General features: G+C 38.7%; 1 protein-coding gene across 2 annotated transcripts in view; it reads right to left on the bottom strand.

Annotated features, from left to right (window-relative positions):
* Nucleotides 1–236: 236 nt before the first annotated feature.
* The window catches only part of ATG4C (autophagy related 4C cysteine peptidase), a 36,410-nt gene continuing 26,340 nt past the window's right edge, over nucleotides 237–10,306 (bottom strand). The window contains exons 11-12 of one of the 2 annotated variants that reach the window (XR_010917528.1): nucleotides 7,890–8,135; nucleotides 237–580 (exon numbers count right to left, since the gene is read on the bottom strand). Coding sequence is in view for 1 of the 2 variants with exons in the window: in XM_067535484.1 (XP_067391585.1) it covers nucleotides 7,965–8,135 (171 nt within the window). In the remaining variant the exon portion in view is untranslated. Of the gene's footprint in view, nucleotides 581–6,682; nucleotides 8,136–10,306 lie in introns of those variants that run through there. The other variant, XM_067535484.1, reaches the window with a different exon arrangement.

Below are 10,306 nucleotides of genomic sequence, written 5' to 3'. Positions count from 1 at the left end.
CAAAAAGGAAATTTGCCCAATTCTTTTAAAATAAAATAAATAAATAAATAAATAAATAAGCGAATTCAGGCATTCTACACTGCTCTGCTTGCATTATTTTGCAGTGATTTTTAATTTTCTTTAAGTGGAATTGACATTTACATTTAAAAATGAAGATCATCTTCCTTATTTAATTAAGACAGCCACTGACTGATACAAAGTAGCAACAATTCCTTCCCTCCCCCCCAACTTCCTGAAAAACAGAACCTAAGCAACCTTGCTCTGCTGAGTCAGCATATGCCAATAAAACAATTGTGGGCATTCACTCAGTACTGTACCAGTCTGCAGAAACTATGGGACTGCAGTCATGTTACCAATTCTCACTGCATCTCATCCACGTACATATAGAGGCCCAAATCTGCAACCCTTATTCCTGAGAGGTCCCACTAAGTTGAATCACCTTATCCATTGAGACCTAATCGAGGCCCTGATTTTGCAAGCTGTTCTGAATGTGCAGTCCCTTAGTCTACATTAACTTAAATGGAGCTCCCTACAGACACAGGAGTTCACACTTGAGCAGACCAGTTTACAGGATCAGGACCTAAAAAGAGAACAGAAAAAAGATTGTACATGTATAACTCCCATTTAAATTAAGCACAGAATTCACAAAGCCCTGTTTTTTAACATATCCACAGACACACACACGAGCCAGGCAAAAACCACTAAACATTAATTTGTGCATCTTCTGGTTTTAATCAAACAATAAAAAACCTGTTGATTTGTTTTGATGGCAATTACTGTTTTGATGGCTTTTCTTTATAAACATTAGAGTAAATTTTTATCTGAAAGAGCGTTTGCAGGAAAAAAAAATCATGAATTTTTGTGTGAATAAATATCAGGGCTTTCACACAAGAAAACATCTTGCGACCATTAAGAAAAGCCCTTTTTACTATTCACACAGTAGACTCAAACAATTATGACTGCCCATGGACAGCTTGCAAACTGGAAAAGGGACTCTTATTTATAAAGCTTAGATCATCCAATGAGAAAACAGAAATAATACCATCTGATGAAAGTAACCAAGCGTATGGTCCAATGATGACTATTCAGGGCCTAATTCTCATTTACACTAAGGCTCTTTTACATTGCTCTAGTGGTGTAAAGGGGCCTTAGAATGTGTGTAACTAATTAACACTACCAGAGAGGAGTAAACAGCCCTTAGTGTAAATAAGAATCAGACCATCAGTGACGTATTCACAACCAAACTATAAGTTAAATTTTGTTACACCATCTCTACTTTCATCCTGCACCCACAGTGTTAGATCAGGGCCTAGTTGTCCAATAATGGTGAAGACAAAGGCGTAGTTTGACTGCTATATTTCGGGTGACATGCGCACACATGTGCATGCTAAAGTCAGTTACCTTAGCTCACTGGCTCCCTCTCTCTGCTTGGAGTGGTACATGAGCTGCCAGTGCTTGGGGAAGGGGAAACGGATGGTCAGTCTTATAGGGGGAGCTCCAGCTGCTGTTGGTAGCCGTTGCTGCTCTAGTGCTACTGCAGCTGGGGGGATGCCACATGCTGGGTTCATGCTTCCCCCCGCCCATTCCTGTATCCCCGTCTCTTCCCCATCCTCTCCTCATTGATCTCCTGCCCCGCTGGCACTCAGCGTTGTACAGGTAGAAGGCGGACACTAGGACCCAGGAGGCGGCATCCAGCTAAGGAGGCAGGGACCCAGAAGGCAGGAAAACAGGCGCCTCCCCTCCCCGCAAGCCAAAATGTGGCGGAAAGAAGGCACCAGAGTCACCCCCCTTCCCTGCATGCCAAGCAGACCAAGCCCTGCAAGGCAGCTTGGCATTTGCAGAAATCGAGGAGGAAGTGGCACGTGACCCTCGCATGCCTCGCCTCTGCTTGGTGGGCCAATGCCCCCGACTGTACCCACCCAAACTATGCCCATGTGTGAAGAATGAACAAATTTGTTAAAATCATGTCTTGATCATGGATAATTTATGGACTGGGGAGACCCTAAAACAATCAAGCACAATCTGCCCCTATTGGTACCCTCCTGGTACTGCAACCACAGACTATTTGCTCTATCACACACACACAAAAATGGTCCATCAATACAAATGTTACTGCATAAACACTACACAAAGTAAGCTGGATTTTAAACGTTTGTGTTCATTTCTGCTATTAATGACTTTTCATAACTCACTCATTCCCTCTCTCACCCTTTGATTTAACAGGCCATCTCCTGCAAATAAATCAGTTCTCCAGAGTGAGCCCATTCTCTACTATAACTTAAAAACACGCTCCCCCCTATTAGTGCCACACGTTTAGTAATTAAGCTGCATCATGATTTCCACGAACAACCCTTTTTTACGGTTTTCTATAGTGCCATCATCATAACATTTATGTGCTATCAAGTCATTTCAATCTACACATTGATGTCCATAGTGGACATTGAATTTACTACTCTTCGCCCACCCAGGTAGAGGTTCTAACTCAGATTTTTTTTTCTTTTGGGGGGGGGGGTGAAGATTTCATCCTATTTATCATGGTGGAAATACTTTGTCAAAGAGCAAGGTTTTGGAGCATGTCCTGAAAGCAGTCAGACTCTGGCCTAAATCAGATTTTCTCTGGAAATTTGTTCCATAGCTGTATCCCCAAGATTACCACCTCTGGGTCTCGTATGCTTGTCTTGGGGTTTTGAAAGTTGTATTGTCCCAGAGGGCAGCTGTCTTGGTAAATCCTGAATGATGGGGTCTCCCATGAAGCTAAATCCTGATCCACAGATGCTTTTGAAGATCAGGACCACGGCTTGGAATTGATAGTGGACACAGACTGGGAACCAATAGAAAGTGGAATCGTGGATGAAGTGCACATGGTGGGTAGCCTGTTCCATTGAGTAGATGCATAGTCATCAAGGTGAACCCTCTGCGTTGCATCCACCCTCAATCCTAGATACAGTGAATTACAGTGATCAAGCCTGGTAGTGACAAACACATGGGCTACCATAACCAGGGTTTCATAGAAAGCTGGTGGAAAAGGGGGCTTTGGTCACTGAACATCTAAAGATGAATGGAAGATAACCCCAAAACTTTGCTTCACTTTGATAAAGAGGCATATGCCCTTGCTAGATGCAGAAGACAAAGTCCTAGCTAGTTATTCAAAGCTCTGGCAGAAGTGACTCTAGCTGGTGTTAGACTTAACAAAAACAAAAATGCCCTCACCCCTTAAAAAGAGAGAGGAAACAGCAGAAAAGATTATTGGGTGGGGAAAGTACAGGCCTACTCGAAAGGAGACCCTATTTGCCACATTCCTTGATATTGAGAGGCTGGTTTCATCAGGAAAGCAAGTAACTAATCAGTCAATGATTTGTATAAGACATTTAAGAATATAGGCCACTGCTGGGAGTGTGAGTAACTAATGCGCAGTTAGTTTGTGTTTGAAGGCAGTAGCAGTAACAGTGATGACACAAATTAATTGCACAGTTTTCAGGAGATAATGCAGTAGAGGTAAAGAGAATTACTATGCAATTAACATAGTTTCCAATTAAAGTCCCCTGTAGTTACAAAAAAACATTAATTTCCAGTAACTTGGTAATTTAACTTGTGTCACCACAGTACATGGTCCTTCAGGGATGAGGCCAACCTGTGAGCTTGCCTGTGCTGGAGTCAGGAAATGTACTACAATGCTTTCCAAACCAACGTGTCAGAAGTCCTTAGGTCTCCTTTCTATTTCCTAGCCATTTTTCATTGGGGCAATCAGATCTAAATAGAAAGTCAGACTGGAAGGGGTTAGGATCTTGAACCATCAGATTTCAAGACTTATGTAACTAGCTTTATGGGCAACATGGAAAAGTCATGAAACTAACTGTATCTATTTCTAAAATACTGAGGCCTAGTATTGGGCATTTGAAAATTATGTAGACAAGGAGAGAGGAGGACTACCCAAGGTAAAATGTCCAGGGTAGCGAAGGACATGCAGGAGTCATCATCATAGACATGATAGTTAAATCTATGGTAACTGATCAAACTGGCCATGAATACAGGGAAGAGAGGTTATAGAACAGAGGCTGGAAGACATCTGGCCAAAAAGGGTGGGAAAAAAATTAGGGCCAAAATAAGCACATTTCATTGAAAGGAAAAGTGGAAAATGTAGGGAAGAATTTAAGTATCCAAGATGTAATTTGGCCTGGATTGCCCTACTTTTCCTAAATAGTACCATAGAATTAGAATTAAATCCCCCATCACTGCCTCAAAAGATTCCCTTGCTTTCATTTCTGTCCCCTTTCCTTATTAGATGCTCATTTACATGGATTTTTTGGGCATTTACTGAATCACCAACATGGAAAAAAGGGACAACAACAAGATGGAGATTGGAGGAGGAATGAGAGAAAAGGTAGCTAAAATATGCTACTAGTTTCTAACAAATTTATGTAGATGGCTCTGAATCCTGGTCCACTATCCAGGTAAACTTCTAAAGGACCCAATAACATTCTCACCAGCTATCTTAACATTATTGACAGTTTTGCAATGCAAATCTTCCTTATCATAAATATACACTGAACAAAAGGTCTATCAATAAAATTAAGTTAGCTAAGATATTTCAACCATTAGGTCCTTCTTCACAAGTTATAAGAGTAAGAAATGAAAGTATCCTTACAGATCCTAGAAAAATGTGAATCTGTTGAAGTGTTACAGATACATTTTATGTTTAACAGCTATCTACAATACAATTATTTCTATTTGCAGTCAGAACGCCCATTCATTCTCCTCATGTACATAAAATTACCCTTACATATATATCTATACACAGAGTTAGCGGCTGTGATTACATGCATGTTTTATTGTGTGATGTAAGCATGACTTCTTCCATGGAGCAAAGGAGAAGGAAAAGGCAATCCTTAATTCACCATGGTAGTTTAAAAGTTACATGTATTGCCCTGGAGTAGGCACTTTTATCTATAATCCATTTGTAGGTAAATTTGTTGCAAGAAGGCTTGTATTAAAAGCAGAAAGTGCTGTGCTTAAAGTTAAAACATACTGAAATGGTTTGTTGGATTGAAGTCTATAATTGTGGCAAACAAATTCACTCTTGGATGAAACGTATAAAGTTACCCAGCCCAATAATTTTGTTTTAGTTTAAATACCAAACCTAATCTTTCCTCTTTTGCAAAAATGTCCTTTTCTCTCAAACCCACTCCAGTTTCAAAATTTAATATGGCATATTAGGTATCCACCATGAGAGCAGACATACCTGAGACATCCTCCTACCTAATAGCTCAGTTACGGTTATTGAAGAATGGGTTCTCTAATAGGGAATGGTGGGACGTTTCCTTTAACAGAGATGTGATGTCTTATGTACATATATGCTTACATATAGACATTTATTAGCTACTGTAGCATATTTATTCTTCATGTTCAAAACATACTTCATAGAGTCAGGAAAAAGTCTACTGGGTATTCACTTTAAAAATATTCACTAAACTAAATGTCACTTTTAGTTCCTTGCTTAAAAAGTCACTTGTAAACTCCCATGCATTAAAGCCTTTTAGGCATACTAAATTTATTCTTTTATTATTACAGTCATAGAAATTGAAATAGAGGGATGTCATTAGTTTATCTAGTTCACCTTATGCATGAATATTCCTTATTGTACATTTGTTAGTTTATGAGCCAGTCTGGTATTAATAGTTTCATGTGATGGGAATTCCAACACTTCCTTGTGGGAGTATTACACGGCTTAATATTCTCCTACGTGACGTTTTCACTTTAGTTTCATCCTATTTCGGAAAGTTATATGTCCTTGTACCATCCCATGTAATTCCTCTTCTCCTCACCAGTGTTTATACATTAACTATTTGTAAAATATCAGGCCTTCCCCTTAGAAATAGATTAACAAAACCATATATATATATATTTGTTAATCTGCTTTAAATCCATGCCTATTGGCCCCTGATAATTACTATTTTTCAGTAAACTTTAATTTGTAAACATCTTCCTGGTTAAGAGGCAGCAGAAAGGAAAATATCAATGAAAACAGAAAAAGCAATATTACCTCCATGTTCTATGAAATGTTTAGATACACAGCCAGAACTGCACTGGTTTCTTTTTTCCCCTCTAATGTGTCAAAGTACAGTGCAAACTCATGTCTAAGTTGTCAACTATCCCACATAGGTTTGGTTCAGTAGTTTTGCTTTCCTAGCATATCCCCTAATATTTTTTGTGCATTATTTCTGCCATAGCTATATGGGCTTGCATTTTTTCTAAACTCAAATCTCCAATATCTTTATAGTGTTTTCTAGTCCTCATTAGTATTCACAACTCTTCCCAATTTAGCACCTGCATTTCATTTTCACATTATTTACGACTACTTCTGGATTATTAAGGAAGAATATCAAAGAAGACCAACTCGAACAGTTTCCTTATGTATACGCAGCACCTAAAAGTAATGCTCTACTGATTAAAAATATTATTTAATAAGGAACAGTTTACCAAATCCAGTCAACTGGAGAATTGTTCGTTTTTAATTAAAACTAATTAAACTGAAAAAAATCTACCTTTTTGAGTGATAAATGAACAAGTGTGAAAATGCACAATTCAACTCTGGTATGAACATGTGCTTGTCCCAGATCTGCCTAAAACCTGCCTACTAGTAACTATAATCTTCTTTCTCAGAAAAGGAAAAAGTTACTTTAGTGATATATAGGATGTTTATTTTTTGGGTAAATATTTGTGCCTTCTGTGCCTAAATGGCACTTTATTTTAAAGTTAACAGGTGGTTTACAATACAATAAAATTTGCCTTATTACAGAGTATTTGCACCTCAGTATTTTTTTAAATCCAGGATTCAAACAATTCTAACATGAGAAATTTATCATTACAATTCAAATGTACATGCATTTAATCTTTTCCCATCTTTAATAAAGTTTTTTTTTTAAATTTGCAGACAGTACTAATGTATATTTTACATTCTGAATTTGCTTTGTTAAAGTATGAAATTATTCATGTAGATTTACTTGCTAGATGTTCTGTGCATCTAAAAATCACCACAAGGGATGTACCCAGAATATTTACTGTCTACCCACAATTTTGTTTTATGCTCTGATTCAGAAACTGCATGGGTAGGAGTATAGGTCTCAACATTACATTGTAGAGACAAGAAACAAACACTTCTCCCATTTAATAACTGTCTATCTGCTTTGATTGGTTGCAGTTAATATTAATAACATAACCTTTAAAAATTGTAGGGAAAAGCCAATACTTTATATTCATTCCTCACATTAAGGTTCAACAGCAAGCTTAATGAGTAGCCATTATAAAATCATATTGCTAAATAATACTTTAACTCACAATTCTGCTTATATAATTGCATCTGTATTCTAGCTAGCAATTACTATTGACATATCAAAGTTACATCTTGAGTAGTGCAATGTTAGAAAGATATCTCATGATTACATTATTAACCATTACTGGGGCTTAGACAGCAAAATAGATTAAATGCTCTAATCTTTTTCTTCAGGAGTCCTATATTCAAGTTTTGCTTACAACTGGAAACAATCAAGTAGTCTTAAAATCAGATAATATGTCCACACCACAAAACCATCACATAATTGACAGACTCTGTTCAGGAGTGGAACAGCAGAGGGGACTGGAAGTCAAGACTGGGGCTCATTGGCAGAGCTATCCAGGAGGGCATGCACAGTACCCATCCATGCTATGCTGTGCCTGGCTCTAAACAATGCTATTTGTCTTCACTAGCAAAAAGTGTCATCAAATTCATCCAAATATCAATGAACAAACAAAAATAATTAGTTGTTACATTTATAAGTGACATTTTAAAGACCAATCTAACATATGCAACATTATAATCTTTATGAAAATAGATCAATTTCAATAGTGCTTGCCTTGTGTTGTTGTGATTTTTTTAAAGGGTAAATGTTCTCCTGGACAACTGCCAATACCCTAGTGTAAAAATGTCCTTAAAGCAAGACAAACTCTTCTGTACTAAATCTTTTTAATCTTTTCTTTTCATCCTCAGAGAAAAGGTCATTTTCTTCATGCAGTGGACTGGAGGCAATGTCATAGTCTCTAGAATGACCCTTTACAAAAGTAAACAAGGGATATTTCTCCTTAGATGAAGACTTCAGCATCTACAATGCAAGATAACATACCAGACAAAATGTTAATTGAAAATGAAGGGATACAATCCCCAGATGTATTTATCTAATTACAGCAGGAGATAATACGTAACAAGAATATTGGTTTTGATTTTCATTTGTCACGTAAGAACAAAAATACTGCACAGAGTCTCAATAGCCCACTTCTTCTGATAAATAAATATGTTTCTAACTCAGCCTCTTCATGAAGAAATAGCCTCACTTGGAGTTTCAGGCCCCAATCTTGCAAATTGTTCAACACAGGCGAACTGAACCACTTACACATATAGAGAACTCCATTAGCTTCCACTCGTGTGGAACAAGTTGCAGAACAGTCTTCATATCTTCTGTTGTCTCTTGAATTGCAAGTAGGATTTGTGGGGCAAGTTAGCACCTTCCGGAATTTCTGGAAGCATTTTTATGGCAGAGACAGAGCACCTATAGCAGTGGTCCCTAAACTGTGGAGCATGCTATCTGGGGGGCAGGGTGGGGCCTGGGCCAACCCTCATGGGGAGCGGGAACGGAGCACTACTCAACCCTGCTCTGCCCTAGCTTCACTTCCGGCCCCCAATCTTGACAATGACCCCCGACCCCAGCTGTGGCTCGGCTATCAGCCCTGGCCACGGCTTCACTCCCGGTAAGGAGGAGAAGGGGCATAGACACATTCTATTACATGTAAGGGGATGTGCGTGCGAGGAGAAGTTTGGGCACCACGGATCTATAGCCATCAATGCTTTTATTAAGTTTAAACATATACATTTAAGGGAAATAAGTCAACTCAAGAGCAGATAAATGTGACAGTGACTAAAAATGCTAACAAACTGCTTTAATTATGTGACAGAAACCTCTCTGGGTATGTCCACACTGCACACTAAGCTTGGGCTCTGATCCAGGTTTGAGCCCAAGTCTCTCTTCTGTCCTCACACAAATCAGTCTGACTCAAGTCAGCAAACACTCCAGTCCTGAGTTCTAGGGCCCTGCTAGGAGGGTACGCCAGAACCCGAGTTCCTCTGAGACTCAGGTCCAAGCCCTGCCATTCTACAGTGTGGATGCACTCAAGCTGCAGACTGGAGTCACAGGGTCTACATAATGAAGTATGGATGCATTAGGATGGCTGAGAGACCCGGATCCAGCAACTGTAAACCCAGGTTTATAATGCAGTGTGGACATTCAGTCGTGGGCTTGGAAACACTGAGTCCACAAACTCAGGTCCCACAGACCTGGATTTACAATGCAATGTAGACATACCACCTGTCTCCACAGAGACAAGAAAGCCGAGCCTCTATCAAGGAAGTAATTCATATTAATGGTGATCAGTCACACACACAATAAAATAGTTTTAATAGTAGGTGTTATTGGCCCAGATACCAAAGAGCCTAAATGTCCTTTCCACTGTTTATTTAAGGCATTCAACATCCACTGAAGTCTAAAAAAAAAAAAAAATTTGCTTATCACCCCTGAAAGTAATAGTATATGCAAAGTTACAATAGCCTACAGATATAATCTGCATTGGAGTGATCAAACAATGAGCTCGAAAATAATTTGTTTTAATGAGAAAATCTGAAGCACTAAAAAACCTAAATAGATACTTAAACAGTATGAGCTATTTTAAAAAAAAAATAAGATGCTGGAAAATGATACTCCATGTAAAATCAGATTCTGCAATTTTTACGGTGCTCTGCAATTTTCCACTTTATTCTAGACTATTTTAATTCGCTCTATTATTGTATCGTGAAACCTGGGGAAAAGGACAAGGAGAAAGTGAGAGACATGCAGACAACTGAGATGAACAGAAGGCAATGAAAAGGGAAAAAGAAAATAATGAGTACTGGGAAAGAAAGAAAAAAGTTTAAACAAGAAGCAGAAAGACTGTAGATCTCAGGGGACTGAGTAATTGGATATAAAACTTTTCATCTCTAGGTCATTAGATGAAGTCAACCCTGGGTCAATAGCAACTGAAATTCATAGCCACATAGTGGCAGTCTGGTGGCCAGTGAAATGGGTTAGTACACATACTTCAGCTCCTAACTAACATGTGTCTGCAACATAAAAGCTATCACCACAGTGTCAGAGAAGCTAAAATGGTATGGAGACTGGACCACTCTCATCCCTAAAGGTGGTCCCTCCAGATCAGAACTGTGACACAGGAGTTGAGGCAGCATGGG

This window comes from Emydura macquarii, unplaced genomic scaffold, assembly GCF_026122565.2.
Source record: "Emydura macquarii macquarii isolate MOO-44397 ecotype Brisbane River unplaced genomic scaffold, CSIRO-AGI_Emac_v2 contig_3506, whole genome shotgun sequence".
NCBI lineage: Eukaryota > Metazoa > Chordata > Testudines > Chelidae > Emydura > Emydura macquarii.
This window is presented reverse-complemented; position numbering and strand designations above follow the sequence as displayed.